General features: G+C 48.9%; 8 protein-coding genes across 8 annotated transcripts; 4 read left to right on the plus strand and 4 right to left on the minus strand.

Annotated features, from left to right (window-relative positions):
• Nucleotides 1-283: 283 nt before the first annotated feature.
• MGYG_08680 (hypothetical protein) lies at nt 284-935 on the plus strand (the record flags this gene model as incomplete). Its single annotated transcript, XM_003169085.1, has 4 exons — nt 284-310; nt 385-423; nt 491-565; nt 627-935. The coding sequence occupies 4 exons, from the start codon at nt 284-286 to the stop codon at nt 933-935; spliced, it is 450 nt and encodes a 149-aa protein (XP_003169133.1).
• Nucleotides 936-1,345: 410 nt separating this feature from the next.
• On the minus strand, nt 1,346-2,780 carry MGYG_08681 (rapamycin complex subunit LST8 target; the record flags this gene model as incomplete). The annotated part of the gene is made up of 4 exons (XM_003169086.1): nt 1,346-2,047; nt 2,109-2,604; nt 2,666-2,687; nt 2,759-2,780. The coding sequence occupies 4 exons, from the start codon at nt 2,778-2,780 to the stop codon at nt 1,346-1,348; spliced, it is 1,242 nt and encodes a 413-aa protein (XP_003169134.1).
• A 773-nt stretch (nt 2,781-3,553) lies between these two features.
• MGYG_08682 (hypothetical protein) lies at nt 3,554-5,317 on the plus strand (the record flags this gene model as incomplete). The annotated part of the gene is made up of 1 exon (XM_003169087.1): nt 3,554-5,317. The coding sequence occupies one exon, from the start codon at nt 3,554-3,556 to the stop codon at nt 5,315-5,317; it is 1,764 nt and encodes a 587-aa protein (XP_003169135.1).
• An 809-nt stretch (nt 5,318-6,126) lies between these two features.
• Nucleotides 6,127-7,389, plus strand: MGYG_08683 (hypothetical protein; the record flags this gene model as incomplete). Its single annotated transcript, XM_003169088.1, has 1 exon — nt 6,127-7,389. One exon carries the CDS (start codon nt 6,127-6,129, stop codon nt 7,387-7,389), a length of 1,263 nt encoding a protein of 420 aa, XP_003169136.1.
• A 416-nt stretch (nt 7,390-7,805) lies between these two features.
• Nucleotides 7,806-14,679, minus strand: MGYG_08684 (conidial yellow pigment biosynthesis polyketide synthase; the record flags this gene model as incomplete). Its single annotated transcript, XM_003169089.1, has 7 exons — nt 7,806-7,859; nt 7,934-9,556; nt 9,636-10,193; nt 10,260-10,466; nt 10,535-13,951; nt 14,013-14,295; nt 14,390-14,679. The coding sequence occupies 7 exons, from the start codon at nt 14,677-14,679 to the stop codon at nt 7,806-7,808; spliced, it is 6,432 nt and encodes a 2,143-aa protein (XP_003169137.1).
• Nucleotides 14,680-15,567: 888 nt separating this feature from the next.
• Nucleotides 15,568-17,583, plus strand: MGYG_08685 (dimethylaniline monooxygenase 3; the record flags this gene model as incomplete). Its single annotated transcript, XM_003169090.1, has 7 exons — nt 15,568-15,607; nt 15,701-15,832; nt 15,905-15,933; nt 16,003-16,033; nt 16,097-16,394; nt 16,469-16,595; nt 16,654-17,583. The coding sequence occupies 7 exons, from the start codon at nt 15,568-15,570 to the stop codon at nt 17,581-17,583; spliced, it is 1,587 nt and encodes a 528-aa protein (XP_003169138.1).
• Nucleotides 17,584-17,933: 350 nt separating this feature from the next.
• MGYG_08686 (short chain dehydrogenase/reductase) lies at nt 17,934-18,971 on the minus strand (the record flags this gene model as incomplete). The annotated part of the gene is made up of 3 exons (XM_003169091.1): nt 17,934-18,139; nt 18,210-18,723; nt 18,786-18,971. The coding sequence occupies 3 exons, from the start codon at nt 18,969-18,971 to the stop codon at nt 17,934-17,936; spliced, it is 906 nt and encodes a 301-aa protein (XP_003169139.1).
• Nucleotides 18,972-19,752: 781 nt separating this feature from the next.
• MGYG_08687 (fasciclin domain family protein) lies at nt 19,753-21,094 on the minus strand (the record flags this gene model as incomplete). The annotated part of the gene is made up of 3 exons (XM_003169092.1): nt 19,753-20,052; nt 20,126-20,485; nt 20,543-21,094. The coding sequence occupies 3 exons, from the start codon at nt 21,092-21,094 to the stop codon at nt 19,753-19,755; spliced, it is 1,212 nt and encodes a 403-aa protein (XP_003169140.1).
• Between the last annotated feature and the right edge of the window lie 120 nt (nt 21,095-21,214).

The following is a 21,214-nucleotide window of genomic DNA, read 5'->3' on the forward strand; positions in this document are numbered from 1 at the left end:
GCGAAGAGCTCCTAGTCACATGATGTTTAAACGTGCTTAGTAACATATAATAAATAAACAGTTATGGTTATATGATTACTTCATTACATAATCAGAGCACTTACATAATCCATTGTTATTGCCAAAGGTAAACAAGCAGACGAGGAAGAAAGTCATCAATAATCAATCAGCTTTGCGGGCGCTTAAGAGTGATACAAGTTGCATATCGCTGCGGCGGTCAGTTGCGTTCGTTTTCATTTATATACAGTTCCCTTGTTTGACCTCGTGCGGGACCGCCAGAGCCATGGCAGTTGAACCGCACTCCAGCTCGGTATGGCTACCCCTGTGTCCTGCTAAAAAGTATCCACGGGCCCCTTACTGACCGTTCGCAATTATCACTTCCAGCCAATTCCTGTGGAACAGCTCTCCAAGATCGCCGCAGAGGTACGCATGTTTTTCCCCGTCTTGCGCGGGCCTCTTTTGTCTAGTTATAAGTTACTGACCCGCCTAGGCATGCGATTCCACATTGGAGGGCGTCGAGCAGTATGAGCACGAAAAGGTCTCCGAATGGAGCGCACAGATAATAGTTCGTCTTATCTGGTTATCCCGCTGCCCAGTAACCCAGCCGACTAATCCTGCGCACACAGAACCAAGTCCTTCGATCACTCATATCGGCCATATCCTCAGAGGAGGCAGACAAGGAAGACGATAGCAAACTCGACCCTTCCAAACCCACATACCGATTCAACGTCACCTGCACAATCATGCAACAAGGCTTTTCAAGCAAGGAGGGCTCTACCAATGTTGAATCTGCGGGTCGAAGAGGCATGCACTGTGCGTCGGGCGCGTACTGGGATACAAAGCACGACGGCATGTGGACGTATAAACATCCTGCGTGCGAAGAGAAGGGGATGGACCTGGTGTTGAACATTGTCTGGTTTGGCTCTTTGAGATGAATATCACGGGGAAACAAAATATTATGTTCTTATTTTGGCTATCTCGGAGTGTTACTAAATTTATTTAAAACCTCTTTGATGGAAATGTGGTGGATTCTTTTGGGAGTCCATGAATGAACACATAGTAAAATAGCAACTGCTTAGCAAGGTAGGCCTTTTAAAAATGTAAACGCTGCCTTTAGATAGTCTACTATTGTTGCAAGATAGGGCTAAGGTGAACTCATTTATTTCCATTCCATTTCATGAATCATACATACAACTAGCTCCCCCGTGCACAAACCAAACATCCTTAGAATTTCAATACAACGCCATTATACATTCAACGCCAGGCTAAAACATAACCGTGCAAAGAGAGGGCAAGACAGGCATAAAAACGTATCCAACCTAGCACCCGCCAACGTAAATGTCCTCTACCGCGGCTCGGAGTAATCATTCAGGGCAACACAGACTGCGCCGCGATGATGCCCTTGATACTGCCGGATGATCTGTCCGGATGAAAGCTCCCAGAGCCGTGCACAGTGATCACTAGACACAGTAACCAGGTATGCAGAGTCAGCCGAGAAGGCACAGTCCCATACCCACCTCTGGTGGCTGGCTAAGGTAGTTTCCAGGAAAAGCGTATTCGTAGTAAGGTCCATAGGTGGTCCGTCAAGGAAAGAAACAAACGGCTGATCCGACACAAAACTATCATTCTGAGTGAGTTCTGAGGCAGATATTTCGGCACTTCCGCCGGAGGCGATAACTGAACCGCTGGCTGGCGACCCCTTCCCGTTCCATTCTGTTCGAGTCTTGGGTGGTGTCTTTGTGGCCTTCGCTTCTTGTCCATTTGGAGAAGCCGTAACAGAAGCAGGCGTGGAAGCAGATGTGGGAGCCTTTTGGCTGGCTTCCTTGGCAGCCTTCTCCCTGGCGGCAGCTGCCATTTTTGCCGGGCCATATTCTGGATCCAGAGACCAGACTTTGGCCGTATGATCAGCTGAACAGGTTGCTAAGTGCTTAACGTCGGGAGAGAGTAGCACTCTGGTAAGATAGTCTTTGTGTGCTTGGAAAGTTGCAACGGGGACAATGCTTGTTTCATCTTGGTTCTGCAGCATGCGCCAAAGGTATACGTTTCCCTGTTGAAGTTCGGATATGGTAAGCAGTCTTGATACCGATATATTACCAGAACAAACATACCTTATTGTTTCCAGCACATAGCAAAGAACCATCGCTTGCGACGCTGACGCTAGCAACAGACACATCTTCCTCGGGTATCAGTTGATGCGTACACCTGCTCTCTCCTAGATCCCACACTCGAATGAAGCCAGATCCGTCTCCGCTGATCAGTTCACCTTGATTAGGATGAATCACCACATCATTGACAGGTGCCTTGTGCGTGTAGTTCCTCTGTAGTGTTCCCGATCTAACATCCCACACCTTCACCGTGCAGTCCTCAGAACTGGTCACCATCCACTTGCCTTCACAGTGGAACGCGACACCAGTAATATTGTTCGTATGCCCATCAAACTTCATGACCGGGTTCGGATTCGAGGATCGGATATCATAAAGGTACACTCGATGCCGGCCTGCTGCGGCAACAAATCGTTTATCTGGGGTGATGCATAGCCGGTTGACCTGGGACTCTGGATGCTGGATGGTGCGTGAGCATATGCCTGACAGGGCCTCCCAGAATCTAGAAACGAGTCAGTTAAATGGTCTCAGGGTTGGGGCATATCAACAGGCGCTGTACATACCGGATGATATGGTCGTAGCCCGCTATATTCAGCGCAACAGGCCGGTTAGCCGTGTTGGTTTATACGTCATGGTCAAGCGGGACAGTTACATACCGGTACAAAGAATCACGCTCATGGTGGCAGAGCAGAGCGTGGAGCTTTGGATATATCCTTTTTAGCTAGCAGAGGCTCATCAAAGTTTGGTGCTTGCTTGCGAGCCCTATTTCCCCTGTATTTTCTCTCTTCTACACAGCTTTCTGTTTATCAAGAGCTTTTTGTTTCTTCTTATGGAAGAATCTCGATGTAATGCAGAGTGGCCCGAGCGCCAGACAAGGCACCATCGGAGAATATTTTTACCGGCCGACTTTATAAGCCTCAATCCTCCAGTTCTAATATTGCCAACCTCCTGGGGAATTAACAATACAAAAGCGAAACATCTTCTAGATATAAGTTATCTAAGCCCGCATGCTGAACGAATACACCGTTTTATGATCGGCATGGTGGGTTATGTGCATGAATATATCTTCTGCGTAAAAATAATAAGGTTCAAGTTAATCCGACGCACAATATATAATCCGATCAGGAGCGAGTCATGTCATGTGACTGTACCCAAGAAAATTATCAGAAAGTCTCCCAACGACATCAACAACTCCAACAACTTCAACAACTTCAACAACTTCAACAACTCCAGTCAACTAGAGTGAGCAGTATAACAAGTGGACAGCAGAGAATAACTGGGGTGACCGCTTGGACTGGTCTCGCAACCTGCGTCCCTCACATACTTGTTGAGATACGGCTACTAGTTTGGAGAGGGGTTGCTGTTTGTCCCTTTGACTGTTCTATGAGTCCTTGTTAACAGGCTCAACAGTGTCGAGGACTACTGTTGGATTGCACTGTGATACGAACACAATGCAGTCCTCGTCATCAGAAGGTATTTATGCTTCTTTACAGACACTGCCTTGCTGTTTTTCTCCTGTCCAAAGCCCTCATGAGCCGCGGGCAGGGGACTCTCCCAACTCTCAGCCAACCGTGAACCAAGGCCAAGAGCTTACACATTTACTTGAACCGCAGCTACAGCATTTGTGGGATTTCCCGAGTGAGCTGGATGGCATTGAAGGGCTCGATTCCCTCTCGGACCTGGGTTTCTTCGGCGACGGAGAGGATCTTCAAGCTGCTTTAGACAGATTTACGGCTGTGAACGGAGTTGACGATGGAATCACCGGCAACCAGCTACAATACGCTACCTCGTTGGACGGCGATACAACCCCAGCAGCAGGAAAAACAAGCACGCATGGCGGTCAACTGCCAACAGACGAGCATGCAGACACCTTGACGGTGGGACCGCTGGGAGACGGTAAGCATATGCTCAAACGGCCTTTTAATAACATAGATGATGCTACGAGTAGCGTTATCGATGATGTCTGTGGAACTTTTAAAAGACAATGCACACCGGCCAAGGCCCTTGAAACCCTTACAGCCGAAGGAGTCCTTTCATCTACCATTGATACTACTTCTCCCTCTCATACCGGCGACGGGTTGATAAATCCCTCTCAACAAGGATCAAATCCCTCTGTACTCTTCTCACAAGACAGATCAAGTGGGGAAGAGAATGTACCGCCGAATATAACCGTGGAGCATACCCGGGCTTCATCACCAGTCCAATGTACAGCGGATGAGATTGCTCGAGGAGAACGTGAATCATCAGTTGACTCCTTGTTCGACGACGACTTTGACATTCTAAATAAAACTGCTCCGCCACCAGCTCCAGCCCATCAGCCTTTATCTCTGCCTGGCACTATCCGTCATACTCTTCCCTCCTCAATCTTATCGCCTCCGGAATCCCCTCCCACTATCGAGGAACCGGCCTCCTTCAAGCCATGGGTACGAAAACCGGTGTCAGAAATCATAAAAAAGTACAACAGTATCGGAAACCAAGACCTGCTGAATTCCATGTACAGGCAGGTTTTCACTACGCCCTGCAATGCAGAGAAATATATTTCGCCGTATCCTCGCATGGGCGGACCCCTTGGTTACCTCCCTTCGACCCCGGTTGCCCACGTGAAATGTGTTGAAGTGGCAGACAGCACTGTTAGTGACAGAATCAATCAGTACCGCAAAATAGCCCAGAAAATGAGATATGAGCGAGATAAAAATGCCTGGCTTGCTGCGCAGTGGAATGGCATTGATCCGGTGACAGGAAAGTCAAAAGCGCAACTGATGAGGGAAGAATGTACCCTTTTAAAACGCTCAATAACTTTCAAAAACAAGGCGATCGAAGAAGCCACGGCCGAGGCTGAACGCTGGCGTATTAAATTTAGAAACCTCGAGGCTGCCCATCTCAACCTCCAGACTCAATACCATGCGGCAATCGCCATCGCGTCCAAGGCTACAGCGGCAACCCTTGGTTCCCGTCAAACACCCTCCAAACCTACAGCCATACCTTCGGGGCCGGCTAGGATCGATCTTACTGCTGAAGAACCAGCAATCGCGGGGCCTGCCGTGTCCGCCTTGAGCCGTATGCGCATGAAAAAATACAGCTGGCTGGACAACAGTCGGCCTTGCCAAACACCCCAACGCGCGCCCTCATCTACTGAGAATGAACCTGAATGCGAGCAAGATGACAATGATGGGCTCGGCGAGATGCTTGCACAGGAACTTGAAGCTTCTAATTAGGATGATCACAAGATATCTCCTTTTGTCAGTTTATTATTACCACTCTGCTTTTTCGTGTATAAGTCTTTTTACTTGCTTTTCTTGTCGACTGATATTCGAGGCCTCTTCTTTCGACTTCTACCAGTTTTACCGTATAAGATACCCTCATGTTTTTATAGTTAGACCTCAATATCAACCTTTTTTCCGCCACAAGAATAAATCGTATCCAATGGTTTGGTATTCGTCTACCTATGTGCCCACACTTTTATACCAAGTCGTGTTAAAGTACAGTGAGCAGGAAACTGAACGGAATGATATGGCTGTATTGACAAGTCCGTGCATCGGTATAGCTTATCGATGATGAGTGCCTTCGGATATTTTGATGTAGAACTGGAAGACGACAATGCGACAGAATAAAGCTGACTGGAGATAGGTTGGTTCCTCATATGATATCAACTAAAACAAGAATAGCTTCCTATAGCGACTTAGCGTTTTTACTTAGCCGATGATTTAAGCTTCACTGCTGAACCTTAACTTCATGCTTATATTTCCTTTCAACCAATCAAGTTCTTTCACTTTCCTTCTAACCGAAACGAGTAGGGCTAAGGTATTATGTGATCCACTCACTCGCGACTTAAACTTCTTCCCCTTGGGGCTCAGGCCACTTTGTAACTTTGTAACCGCAAAGTTCAGACTTCCAGTAACGACCAAGAGCCGATCCCTGCAAGCTGCTGCAACTGCATCCATCCCAGCGTATCTTGTAACTCTCTATTCGTTACTCGTTTTTACACGAAATTCTCTTTCCCCGTCTCCTTCGTCGAACGCGCAACATGACTACCCACGGCCCGAACGAGGAGTTCGTTTGCGAACGACGCCGCGAGTTGCTAAACTCGCTCCAGGACTTGCTTAGGACCATTCAGCCCGAGGGAGTTTCCTCTACTTCCTGGGCAGCTCTGTGGCTGGCAGACCTCGAGAAACTTGAAGCTCTCCTTCACCCAAGTCAACGGGATAGGCTTCACAACCTACTCAAACTCACGACCAATGACATCGTTACCAAATGGCAACAGCGTGATTCTTCGAAGTCCCGCTCCCCATCGCCTTCAGCAGCGCAGTCCCCATTGGCCTCACCGCGCGGGAGTCCCAGCCAGCCAGCCCCGCTTCACCGTTCTGCCGTCGAGAGACAAGTGGGTTTACAGCGCGACGACCATGAAGATGAGCGCAGCAAGGAGCCAACTCCGCAGCCAACGTCACAGCCAGCCACACCTCCAGCTAAACGCCAGCGCAGGGGCTCCGGTCGATTGATATCAGCGTCAATGCAATGTCGATCTAGAGATGAGTATAGGTGCCTAATTACAAAATCTCTCGACCCCGTTGACGCCGCGCATATCTTTCCGCACTCAATGAGAGGTTCCTTGTCAACAACCAATAAACACTACTCATTTTGGTCTTTGCTGAAGTTATTCTGGACGGAGCGTCGCATCAGTGACTGGATGGCTGCCGCATTTTTACGAGGCACTACGGAGGTAGTGGAGAACTTGCTTTGTTTTGCACCCACAATTCACAGGTGGCATTTAAAGGGCCTGTTTGGGTTGCAGCCAATTCGCCGGTCCGAAGACGGCAAGGAATTCACTGTCAAGTTCTACTGGCTGCCGTTGCGGAAGCCAGCTGCGAAAGTCCACCTGTTGACTGACCCTACCATACCGGAGGATCTCGTTGGTATCAACAAAGACTACAGGGCCTGGAACGTTCTTACCGGCGAGGAGATTGCGTCTGGGCGAGAGATCGTCCTGACGACCAGTGACCCCGATAACCTCCCATTGCCAAGCTGGGATCTCCTCGAATTGCAATGGACCCTGCAGCGCCTGGCGGCATTAAGCGGGGCGGCGGATGTCTTCGCTGATACCATTGACGATGACGATAGCAGTGGTATTTTGTGGGAGGACGAAGACGAGAGTGTCCGTCACTGTGACAGCGTTGCATCATCGCCTGACGAGGGGATCGAGCCGCTGTCGCTCTCCCCACAAGCTCCAAAAGTCGTTAGCACGACGAGCAATGCTATGGATGTCCCCGCAAACGAGCAGGCTCTCGCATAAAGCAGGTTGGACCAGCAACCTGTTCTATTGTTGGAGAGCATATCCATTCATCCGGTCATCTACCTCCGCCATAAATTGTGTCACCCTCTCAATCCCGGAACCCTGGAGAGTTAACTTCGGGAGTAACAGATTTTTCCCTCTCTTTTTGCCATTTTACACTAGAATTATTACTGAACTGCCTGCCTACAGCACGGCTAGTCCCAGGGACCGTTACACATGTTTCTCTAGTATATCGAACACAGGTGGCACTTTCATGACCCGAGAGAGCTAGTCATCTGTTTTATGAGACTGGATCTGAATGGCAAAATAATTATACGCGACTATTGTCTGAAAATGGCAAACTTTCAACGCCTTCAGCCCCTCCACCATCCATTCTACTATTCGATTACAGCTGTTCACAATCTCCCCGGATTCGCTTATGCCAGCGCAGCTTTCATGATTGCGGCCAGTTTACCGGCATGCTCTCCTTTCTAATATGATCGCACAGTTCGTTAGTTACTGGTCTAGGTAACCACATCCAATATCCTCAAGTTGATGTACTCACCATCATGGAAAAGTGGTTGGCGCGCTCCATACGCTCCAAGATAATCTCTCCTCCTGGGAAGACAGCCTCCCACCCTGCTGCTGAAAAGTCGGTGCGTTTTTCAGACAAGAACTTCATTCCTTGCGTGTCGTCGGCATGGGACTGGAGCTTCGGCACGTTGACACCATCAATTACACTCTCACCAGCCCAGATAATAGTTGTCCGCGGTGTTTTACCCGCTGGCAAGGGAGAGGCATGGTAATCATGCAGGGTGTCAATGGTCGCATTGAAGTGCGGAATAAGCCATGCTGGCGCCTTAGTTTGACCCTTGGTAGGCCCAGCACGGTGCCCAAATACCTGATACTTATTGCAGTGATCATAGAAGTGCTGTGGTAGCTTGTCCAACCCCCTTGGGACTGGCGAATCGACCAGAATAAGGTCGAGAACCTTTTCACCCCCTTCAATCAGCTTTTGCGCGGCGCGGTAGGCCAGAATACCCCCTGCGGACCAGCCCCCGAAATAATACGGCCCTGTTGGTTGGCGGCGGCGGACTTCATCTATGTAACTATCAATGAGGTCGTCGAGCGTACATCTGAAAAGTTCTGGTATCTTGTTATAGGGGGAGTTAAGTCCGATGACGGCGACGCGGGGACTCAGCCGTGGGATCGCTGAATACGAAGTTGCGGATCCGGAGCCGTCAGGGAAGAGGAAAAGGATCTTCTCCGCGTGCCTGGCGATACCCTGCAACAAAACAGATGTGGTAGGCGGCACAGCGACACATTCTGGCTTCTCGGATATATCATAGTCAGAGCTTGAGTCTGGTGGCGTCATGGATGACATGGTGTTCTCGTCGGAGCTTTCCATCAGAATGGATGGCGCTTGGGTGGTGTTTGCCGACTCTTCCTTTCCAAAGAACAGTTTCAAGTCTCTGATCATGAAGGAATCGGTGAACACAGCTTGGCTGTCAATATCAACGTCCAACTCCTCCTTGAAACGGCTGACGATAACAAGCGCTAGAAGCGAATCGATACCAATTTCCGCAAGGATACACTCGTCAGAGAGCTCTGCAACCGGTATACCACTCTCTTCTGATACTATCGCAAGGGCAGCAGCGCAGTCGGCACCCAGGGAGATTCGAGAAGTAACCACCGGTTCAATCTTTGCCGCAGCGACAGGTAGCGGTGCTGGTTCCACCGCTACCGGGATATCCGAGCCATATTGCTTTGCAAGGTAGTCCCTGAGCGCTTTTCCAGATGTGTATGTGAGGAAGATATCGTCCAGCTCCCCGTCTAACTCAAGCTCCTCGCGGAATCGACTCGTGATCACCAGAGCCAGCAACGAATCAATGCCCATATCAGTGAAGACACAATCATCCGTAAGATCATCCACAGGAACACCAGCTTCCTCAGACATGATTTGGAATGCTTGCTTGACCTTTGATGATTTAGAACCGACAGCTGGAGCTGCTGCTGGAACGTGAGCCGGCTTAGCAATTGACTTAGGGGTAGTCGCTGGCGCAGCTGTTATAACTGGTGCAACAGGGGTTGGTCTTGCTGCAGACTTTTGGTTTGCCTGTCCACGGGGGGCAGCTGGTGCTTCGGGCTTCAAGAAGAAACGCAACACTCTACGAGGAACGCCTTGGAACTAAAGGTTCGTAGGGTGTCAGCTGGTTGATCCCACAAATCTGAGAGCCACGAATTTCAGGTTAATGTTCATAACTTACCACAATGCCCTTGTAGCTGGCCACAATTCTGTCACTTTCATCAAAGACCACCACATCGCCATGGAACTTCCTGTTGTCTCCCGGAGACATGTGGCAGAAAGTCTTATACTTCTTCTCCTTTTGAAGAGGCTCATACAACTGGAGAGACTCCCAGCCATGGTTGACGAATACTTCCACCGCCAAGTCATTACTGTCATTACAGTTCATGACAAACCCTCCTGCCTGTGTGAGGCCGTCAATATAAGCTGGGTGGGCAAAGAAGTCACCAGCAGCCTGGACACCTTTGAAGTTGACCTGACTAGAGACTTCAAGACTATTGCTATCGATGATAACTTCGTCAAGGGGCTGGTAGTCTCGATGGAACTGTGCCAATGGACCGATCATCTTATACACCATTGCACGATTGAATCTTTGGGTTTCGCCGCTTCCAAGAGTCTCACGCATAGCACCCATTCGGGCCTTGGTATTTGCAGTAGAACCCTCTAACAGTTTGAGTCGAGATCGATCAGTGAAATTTATCTCGCAGGTGGCATGCTCCACCTTTGGCTCTCCGGATTTCTGCAATGTTTTGAGGTTAACAGAGAAAGCTCTGGTATTCCAGCACCTATGCGCGGGATAACTTACATCAAAGGAGCGGAAGGAAACGTTGGCTTTCTTAGCAGCCCAATCGACAGTGGCTATGGTACGAAGAGGTTGGGGTCCCTGAGCCCGGGCAATCAAAGCCTTTAAGACGGTCATGTTGGCAACGTCGACCAAATTGGTTTCGATCTCCGGATGGTATCTCTCTATAAGATATTTGCCAATGGAAAGGGCGATATCTGCATAGACAGACTATCAAAATACAATCAGCATCAAAATGAACAGAAGTTTGGAGATAATCCAGTCACACAACTACTTACTGGCGTGCAAAGAGGAACGCCATCGACTTCATGGCCTTGCACCAAAGGATTAAAATCCTCGCGTGTCATATCAGACTCGACAACAATTTTGTCAATTTTGTCATCCAACACTTTGTGGATTGTAGTCGATGTCAGGGACGAAGGGCCAACCACCAATGGCGGGTCACCCTTTCGCAGAGACCAATCGTTAACGTACTGCATCCAGTAATTCTTGAGATCCCAGTTGTATGCAGGGAGTTCCAGGACCTTGTGTGAGGCCTCAAAGTCGCGGTGATACTCGTTCCAGCGTAGGTCAGTGCCAGCAGAATAAAGGGCAACGAGCAATTCGGTTATAACCTTCAAGTCGCCACGGTTGCGCTGAAGTGTAGGTAAGGAGGTGACCGATGTTCCCAGGACTGCCTTGACCATACCCGTCACAATAGGATGGGGCCCTATTTCGACGAAAAAGGACTTTTCTTTTACAACCCCAGTGTCTTTAACACGCTGGATGGCACCAAGGAAATTGACAGTCTCACGGCAGTGTCGTCTCAGATAGCTAGGGCAAATTATACCCTCGTCTACGATGACCTCGGCAAGCAATGGGGATATAACCGGGATTGTTGGCTTTCGGAACCTCACACCTGTAGCAATGGTCTCGAAGTCGCCCAAGATAGCATCCACTTGGGATGAATGATATGCAAAAGGCACCTGTATGATCTTTGTCTTGAAGCCGTTGCTGTTCAGGGACTCCTTAAGAGCTTCAATTTGTGTATTGGGACCGGCAATAACAGTCTCCTCTGGTGCATTGATACATGCAACCTCGAATTCTGTACCCTCAAGTGCTCCCTGAACGGTCGATAAGGAAGCCTTCACGACAAGCATGTTGTGCGTTCCAAGCGTGCAGAGCTGCTCCAACAACTGGGCACGTCTACCCACGAGGAAAATAGTGTCAGTGTCAGAGAGAACACTGGCAGTGTTGAGAGCAGCGTATTCACCAAGGCTGTGACCTATGACGCTGTCCGGCATCACATTCCAAGATATGAGTAGCCGGGATAAAGCTATTTGCATGCAAACACTGGAGAGTTGCAACGTGACTGGGGAGATATCCTTCGGGTCTTGGGTAGGCTCACCCTTAATCACATCAAGAAAGCTGGGAAAGCCTAGTTTTTCGGCAATCCCATTAAAGCGGTTGATATCCCTCTTGAATTGGTCGAATAATATGTACAGCTGTTTTGCCATACCAACGTATTGAGCACCTTGTCCTGTATAAGTGAATGTCACTTTTGGTCTGACTCTTGCTCGGAGCTTGCCGTCACCATTTGCGGCCGCTGTTTCTAGAGCAGCCTTGATATCGACAGCAGCTACGCCAGTAACGGCAACTCGATGCTGATGGTGAATTCGGCGTGCAGTTGTGGTATAGGACAGCTGGGGAAGAAATAGAGGCTCTTCCTTATGCTTCTCAATATAGTCCACGAGCGATTGGATATTTCGGCTCAAAGATACTGCTGATTTGGCGGACACCGTTACCACATGCGCTATTCGTGGGTCAGTTCCTTTAATCTCGGCTTCAATGGGCTTTTCTTCAAGGACCAAGGCGGAGTTGCCGCCGGCAGCGCTGAAATTGTTGATAAATACCCTGCGTGGCTGTCCTTCTTTCGCAGGCCAGGGAACCGCACTCTTTGCAATGTACACATTTCTGGCGTCAAGGTCCGTTGGGAAGCTTGAGTTAATTTTATTTTTGATACCGCAATGGGGGGGAATGGTGCTGTTTCTCAACATCAGGAGAACTTTTATAAGAGCACTGACTCCGGCAGCAGCTTCACCGTGGCCAATATTAGATTTCACTGAGCCTAGATGCAAAGATTCATGAGGCTGACGATGCCGACGGGCGTCGGCAGGCGCGAACGTGTCCAGAACAGATGTCATTTCTCTAGCGTCACCTGCCTGGGTACCGGTGCCGTGAAGTTCGACATAACTAACACTGTATGGATCAACTCCGCTATTGCTCAGAATGTTTCTCATAATATCTCGCTGGGCTCCAACATGCGGGCGGGTGATTGACTCTGCTTCTGCCGAATGATTTGTATAAGTTCCCAGGATGAGGCCGTGGATCGGATCCTTGTCAGCAATGGCATCTTCCAAACGCTTCAGGATAACGGTGCCTACACCTTCTCCACGGCAATACCCATCCGCGTCGTCATCAAACGTCTTGCAGTTACCAGTGCGCGAGAGGAAGTGCCCACGATCCAGACCAGCAGTAAAGTCAGGGTTTGTCAGGATGTTTGTTCCACCCGCGATGGCGGTGTCAATATCACGCTGCCACAGAGAGTTGCATGCGATATGGAGGGATGCCAGGCTGGAAGAACAGGCAGTGTCAACACTATAGCTGGGGCCACTGAATTTGAAGAAGTAGTTGATTCGTCCTGGGATGAAGGCTCTGTTACCGCCCGGGATAAAGTAGGTGTCGATATTCTGGGCACTGTTGGTTTCCATCCAGTCATTGCTTGTAACCCCGTAGAAGACGCCCACCCGGTCGTGGCGGGTAGATGGGGTGGCTCCAGGGACAATTCCAGCCTGCTCCATGGCTTCATAGGCAGTCATCAACGCAATCCGCTGAGCCGGATCGACCTGAGGCGCCTCACGAGGAGACATGTTGAAAAAGAGCCCATCGAATGCTTCGGGATGGTCCAACCAGCAGCCGTAAGGGGTGGCACTGGTGTTTTTTCTCTTGCCAGTAGGGTCAACGTGTGTCTGAGCACTCCAGTGGAGGTCCGGCACCGTTTTGTGCACGTCTAGTCCACAGAATATGAGATCCCAGAACTCCTCGTTATTCTCTGCACTTGGATATCTGCCGGAGAGACCAACGATAGCGATTTTAGATCGACCCCTAACCATACTTTCTTGGGCATTACGGTTAATTGGTTCTGCCTTCTCGGTTTCATCCTTGCTGGAAAACTCGGGCGCTTCAAGCTGCATTTTGGATCTTAGTGATGTCATAAGTGTGGTTTCAGCGTTTGTTGCAATCGGAATGACGTGAAACCTCTTTGCGTTGATTGAGGTTATGAAGGCAGCAAGCCCCTGAGTAAGTTCGGCCCATCTGATCGGTTCAATCAATATTTGAGCAAGTGCTGCCTCCAAACAGGAGCGGAAACAGTCTCCTTCAATTATTGCTCCGGTGGAACTTGAAACAATAGATCGGACAGCTCTATACCGCTCCCACTCTTGGAAATCGGTTGTCTCGAGTATAGCGTCTATGTCGATTTTTGAGAATAGATGCTGTGCATGGTACGGAGAGTGGATCTCGAGTGAACGCGAACGCATTCCTGACAGTATCTCAGAGGAACGAAGGGCTAACAAGGTGGATGCTGGTGCACTGATTGATACCCAGTTCTCTTCCCCGTATGCACTGATCCATGGCCTTGATGTGACAGGAAGGTTCTGTTTAATGTGTTAGCCTCACGATTATAAAGACTCTCGAGCAATACTTTATTGGTCTTACATTTTCCCGAGAAAATTTGGAGAGACGTTCTTGAATTTTGTCAGTCGAATCACAGGATACGACCATTGACCAAGCTCCTTCTGATGGGTCAATTGCTCCGGAAGCACGTAGTGTGCACATCCCCAGTCGAAAAGCAACCAGTATCGTCTGTACAGCAATAGGGACTATTTCAGATGTAGTCCTGCAACAGCTAACAGCCGCGGCGGACAGAGCACCCGTACAGATGCCGGATACACATGTTTCTTGGGGTGTGAGGTACGCTTGCCCAATACCCTCATATTGGCTATATCAGAACAGGGGCATATTCATTAGCATGGAACATTTGCCAGGCCTTTCATCCTTATAGAATGGGAAACCTTCATATCATAAGGACTTACTGAATAAATTGGCCCAGTTGATAGATGCACGTTAATGCATTCTCTATTGCGGGGTTTGACCTGCTATGGCTGTTACGCCATGTCAATAGCTCTGCAATACTAGAGAAACGAGGGAAAAATTCTTTATCCTGAGCTGGTAACCGACCAATCTCAGCCCGCAGTTTATCGCAAGCGCGATCGAAAAACGAACGAAGAAGGGGGTATAGCTCCGAATGAAGGAGTGGTTGCAGCTTGGGGGAAACGTCATATGTCAAATCTCCGAAGAGATAGAGGTGCAGTTGATTCACCATGGTCAGCAAAGACACTTGGTTTATATGTTGAAGCGATTAATGTTGCCTAAGTGCCGAGCTGCATGGGGAGTCGAAAAGAAAGAGAGAACTAGAGTTCCCGCAGAAGTATATGGAACTGCGTGATTGACTCTACCCGGATATATCCCAGGGCTTCACAGGTGTTTTTAAAGCCATGAGAAAGACCCCTGCGAGATGACCACTTTGTCTATACTTACACACCACGTTCCCGTGGCCCCTCTTCTAAGGGGCTCCATCCTCCTCTGCATGGTGGCAGCAACTCGGCCCCAGACTTGTTCACTCGTGTCCAGCTAGGAGTGACCCATCCGATGCGACTCTGCATGTTAAGGGTGTGTCTCCATACTTTCCCCGAGCCAATGAAAATACCCGAAATGAGATCTTGCAGTGCGTCCGCGACGCCCGATCATCCCCGGGACCATGTGTCGGAATTCGGATCTCAGCCACATGATCGTGTTTGCCCCTGAAGGGACGACGGTGGTGCTATGCATGGCGGTAGCCATGAGGTGCAGGGTTTACTGAATGTGGATTACCGAATTTGAGTAAGCATCCAAGGACACTGCTAGGTTGGGAGAAATTGCGTCTGTTATCCCCAAGGTTGATTCCCGAGGGTACCCCCGAATCCTACAACAACACTCCCCCCTTTTCTCTGAGGATTTCGGATAATTTGGCACTTACTATGTTTGAAGCAACTTTCCTACTAAGGAGCTTTACTTTGCTTTAATGTTCTTTTTGTTTTGTGTCTTTTCATCTTTTTTTTATGAAGAGGCTGTCCGGATGCATCCAAGAATAACGCTCAATATTTAATGACACCCGGTTTGAATATTATAGCCAGCATCATTTCTTTTATCTTCACAATTTGACCCATTGAAAATGTCTGAAAAAGCGCCAACAGTTGCGGTCCTTGGACTTGGTATGCAACACCTCCATACTTCCAGATAGCTTGTTTGTTGTTTCTTCAATTGGTTATGGATAGTTTGCAATAACTGACCTAGAACAAATTTAGGGGCCCTGGGCCTTGTGTCAATGAAGAATATGCTTGAGGAAGGGTTCAATGTAACTGGATTTGACCGAAATTCATACGTTGGCGGCCTGTGGCACTACAACGAAGAGAATGAGAACATCTCAGTGTTGCCAAGTCAGTATTTATTCTTCGTCTATGCGCTATATGAAGCAATTCGACTGACCAGAGCTTATTTGCCTCCCCTAGGCACAGTGACAAATGGATCCAAACATCGTGTAAGTTATACTTGAGCTATACGGTACCGCAAATTGAAGATTGTTGACTAACTAGGGTTGCCATATCAGGGGTCATTCACTGATTTCCCTTTTCCTGATGGTGAGTATCCACGGGAGCCTCTGCCTGCAAAAAAAAAAAAACGCACAGGTTAACTGTACATAGATACGCCTGATTTCCCAACATCAAGCCATATGGCCAAATATCTTACCTCTTACGCTGAGCATTTCCAATTAATGCCACATGTCCGGCTTGGCACAACTATCCACCGTGCGTGGTGGGATGAGCTGAAGCGCAAGTGGGAAATCGAATTCTCCCCAGTTGGAAACGAAGACCAGAAAACAGTGCAGGAATTTGACAAAATAATTCATGCCTTGGGTCCTGATCAAGTACCCAATATCCCCCAAGTAGCAGGAATCGAGAAATTCGCAGGCGATGTTTCCCATTCTGTCACTTTTAAGAGGTAAGTTGGGCTGTTTATTCTCGATACTCAATTTCCTGGGCGTGAACTAATTAACTATGTGACTGTTTTCAAAGTGCCGATGCCTATTTTGGCAAGCGAGTACTGGTTGTCGGTTTTGGGAATACCTCGGCCGATGTTACGGGCCTTTTGGCGGGTGTAGCAGAACAGGTGTATGTATCACACCGTCACGGAGCCATAGTAGTAAGTATGGAGATGCCATTATATCCCATTGCGTTTCGTTATATTAACCACATTGTAGTTGCCACGGTGGGTAGATGGCAAGCCAGTCGATCACGTCCGCACCTATCGCAAGGGATGGATTCTGGGTATGATGTCCCGCTACACCCCTGGTATTTGGAAGAAGGTAATGGACAGCGTTATTGTCGGCCTGCGTAATCGACTGTACGACTTGAAGCCAGAGTGGCAGCTTGACCCTGCACCGTCGTTCAGCCAGCAACGGCCGATCATCAGTGACAATCTGATTGACAATCTGGCTAGTGGCCGGGTCATCTCCTTGCCATCTATTCGTCATGTCCGTGACGGTAAGGCCATTGAGATGACCGATGGCACTGTGATTGAGGTGGACTCCATCATCTGGTGTACTGGATACACCGTCGACTATTCACTGCTTGGGAAAAGTGACCCGACTATCTATGACCAAAAGGACGCGTGCGAGATGGCAAACGGCCGGAAGATGCCCCGACTTTACCAGAACGTTATCTCGCTCCAGCATCCCGAGTCGCTCGCTTTCATGGGCAACCTGTCGTTCATGAACCCGGCATTCCTGATGTTTGACCTGGCCAGCATGGCACTTGCACAGCTCTGGAAGGGGACCTCTCGACTCCCCTCCAAGGCGGAAATGAACCGCCAGGTAGACGAGCAGTTCAAGTGGATTGCCAACCTCTCTAACAACTCGCGAGTAACACCCGGCCTAACTAAAGGCGTTGACTGGCTGGAATGGGTGGATGAAGCGGCCGGGCTCGGTATGGGAGCGAACTTGGGGTATGGCTGGCAGGGCTGGGGTTTCTGGCTCACGGACCGGGAATTGTGCAATATGGTCATGGACGGGCTTTTACTGCCGTTCCATTACCGACTCTTTAATGCAGGCAAGCGGAAGCCGTGGGTCGGCGCTCGGGAGAATATTGTAAAGATGAACAGGGAACTTCGGGCTAAGAATTGGTACCCGTAGTGTGAGGCTGAGGATGCAGACTCTACCGCAGACACGTCTCAGGTGATTAGTTACATGAGTGTGAGATAGCCAGACAGACATATTTTAGATTTCTTTTTCTTTTACTTACTACTTTAGACTGGCTGTTGATAAGTATTCGTGTTACCTTTAGATCTACCAATTTTCAGTACTCTAGTTACCCTAGACGGATCACTAATCGGGGTTATTACTATGAATTGAACTGGTTTTTCGCTTATTCAATTAAAACCATTCGCATCAGGTATGACTATATGGAACATCAATTTCTCACAAATCAGATAATATTTTCACACAGATAAGAACTAAAGTCACAGCTATCAATCAATAGGCAGTTAATAGGCACTTGGGTGGACTGCAAGATAGCCTCCATCAGACAGCATCACTGAGCCATTACAATACGCCCCGGCCTTGGAGGCCATATACAAAAGTGTCCCACTAATTTCTTGCATGTCTCCGAATCGCTCTTCAGGAGTCATGGTAGCCGGCAATCGACCTCCTGTACTCTTGTAGAAATCTTGGGTCATCTCCGTGTGGAAATCTATAGTACTATCATTAGTCGTCTGGACTTCCGCGAGGTTGTTATATAGTCTGTAATAAAAGATCCTTACATCCTGGTGCTAGTACATTCGCCCGAATCTTCCACGGCGTGAGATATGTTGATAGGTTCTTGGTCATCTGCGTTGTCCCGGCCTTGCTGGCGCCGTAGATGAAGGCCGAATTATCGCGACCAAACCCACCAACGCTGCTGACCATGATGACCTGGCTGCGTACGTAGTCTGATCGGCCACTGTTTGCCTTTGCCTGCTCTGCGCGGACACGGTTGCCACGATCAAGAAGCTCGAGGAATGCAAAGGTCACCATCAGTGGTGCGGTGGTGTTGGCCTCGAGGACTCTGGCATAGTCTTCGAACGAGGGCTTGCTGAACCAGTAGTTCCGCAAGTCTGTGATGCTCCATTTGGCATTAGGTCGTGTCCTCTGAGGGCCTAGATTCGGTGTTGAGATTCCAGCGTTGTTAACTACCAAATTGACGAAACCATCCTCGCTGGCAATGTGTTCGACCGCCGTCTCTAGGTCATCCTTGGATGTGATATCACATTGTAGGGGGTATATGTTGCCGTAAGTCTGTATCTTCTCGTCAGTATTCTAGCTGTCATCTCTCCTATAGTAGGATATATCTGCCTTACTGCTTGCTTAGCAGCAGCTTCAAGGACTGCCAGCCGTCGACCCAGGATGTAGACTTTGGCTCCGTTAGCCTCGAGTGCCTTTGCCATCATCAGGCCCATCCCCGTTCCACCACCAGTGACAACCGCAACGCAGTCACTGACATCGAACAGCTCACTGTTTTGCAGGGGAACTTCTTCGGCAGCCATGGCGATGCCCTCTCGGATTGCTAACTAATATCTGGTAGATGCCGAGAGTGTAGAGATTGAGACAATATTTTCTTCATCTTGACTCTATCAATCTCACTGTCGTGATGATATATCTCGTTGGGAGGCCTGTTCCGACACTGCGATTTTTGCGAGAGACACCAGCAACGAGGTGCTTCAGCCATCAACCCCCATACCAAGCCCGAAGCTGGTCGGGTTAGTTATTGAGCACACGAGCTAATAAGTCAGGCAATTATTGTGTGTTGAATATCGGGGAAGGATTGCTGACCAAGTTCAAGCCCGAGACCCGAAGGCTGTCCCCTGAAAATGTACCTTGGGTGGATAAATCTTCTATCAGAGCAAGAGGCCCTCTGGATCCCCGGCAGCTGACAAAAACACGAAAAGGGCGCATGGAGTCTCCATGGAATAGCTGGTTCCTTTTTTAGTCAATGGCTCTAAATTGTGGTAGTTATTTGAATATGCGTTTTTAACTACGAAAGTCAGGGAGAAAAACACTAGAAAAAGGGGCTAAAGGATATGTGTAACTAGTTAACCAACTAGGCAACGAATCGTTGGTCAACTGCAAACGTTTGAGGCGACCATTTTACTCGTTAATTCGGTTGATAACTGTCAGAAGCCAGGGCATAACACGTTACTTCTATATTCTATGTGCTAGCATGTATGTACTACACCCTGGCTTCTATCACCAGCCTCGTGCACAAAGCTGTCAATCAATGGATAGTATTTTATCACGACAGCAAGAGTAGGGATTAACTAGTTATTATCATGGCTCTAGAACAAGATTTTCTAGTCTTTTTTTCAGCTCTCCTACAGACACCCCTGACGTGCCTAGCAGCCACTCTGCCATAGTGCTTATCCATGATTGTTCAGGGATAGGACCATCTCCGTTTGACAATAATGGCGGCAGCAAGATATTGCTGATCTTATGTACCACGCCGTCCATGACCACAATATCGGGGCTCTCGATGCGAACTGCATTGTTGATCTTGGGGGAATTTCGAGAGCCGTCCAGCTCGACCGTCACACTCAGATTATGAGACGGAAGTAGAGTCGGAAGATGGATCTAGAGGAATGTTTCGTTTGGTTCGGTGATCAAAAGAAAATAAGGAGATTGAGAGGAGGAACGGAGTACCTACCTTTGACCCGTTCTCTAGTGGAATCTGTGCCTCTCCGTTGTGGGGGAACAAGTAATTGCTGAACATGGTCTGGTTGGCAACGATATGGTATTGCAGTAGGGCCCTTAGATATTCTCTGCCATAGGGACTGAAAAGGAACTGGTTTGCTTTGGTTCCTAGCTTATCGAAGGCGTTATTGGTAGGGGCAAACACTGTTTGACCAAGATGGGTGGACGTGTCGTTGACTGTCACGGCGACGTCTGTATCGATGAGAGCTTTACGTAGCTTGCTCAGATTAGGGTCATCACGTAGGAGATCAGAAGTCGATTCTGGCATCATGAGAACGCGGTCTATCAGATGGACGTAACCATTAACCGCGGGCTGCATCCAATTAGCCATGAACTAGAGACATCCAGGTGTAATCCACCACCTACTTACCATCTCAGAGGCAGCTGGGCGGGCTACATGGTTCAACGTAAAGCCCTTACCCCCATCTACCCTTTGCGTGCTAATGCGTTGACGATAAGTTTCGAAGACGTCCGCAAAGACAAAAGACGGCACTGTAGTAGTATGCAAAATATCCTTTTGCGAGAGCGCTCCAGCACCCATATGGTATCCAATTAGATAAAGCCAGTAGAAGGACGGCAGATCCCAGGCAAAGTTCTCCTTCTCAAACGCTTCGTTGGTCGGGACGTAGACAGTAAATCTGGCCTTCGCAGCATCAAGACCGGCCACAATATTCTTAAACTTTCCTAGCACATTGACGAACTTGGATGCCCGGGTATCGTTCTTTATCAGCTCCCAGACGGTGCCATGCGGCTGGGGGTTCGAAGATGCACCATTTGTACCCAGTCGGCTGTTGATGTACTTGTTGGCTTTGCTGTTGGGGGAGCTCTTCAAAGTCCACTGAATAGCCAGCAATATGGTGACTATAGCCGCAGTTCCGCGCAGTGACTGGCGTACTATACGCCGAAGTCGATGGTTCTCCATGCTGCCAGCCTAGTGTTAGCGTATGTATGTACCTAATGGAGGGTAGGAGAATGGAAGCCGTCGTTGGTCGACAGCAGTGCTCTGGGTGCATTTTTATCCATTTCTAAGAATGCGCGCTGT

The sequence above is a fragment of the Nannizzia gypsea genome, genomic scaffold (genome assembly GCF_000150975.2).
Source record: "Nannizzia gypsea CBS 118893 supercont1.10 genomic scaffold, whole genome shotgun sequence".
NCBI classification, from domain to species: Eukaryota; Fungi; Ascomycota; class Eurotiomycetes; order Onygenales; family Arthrodermataceae; genus Nannizzia; species Nannizzia gypsea.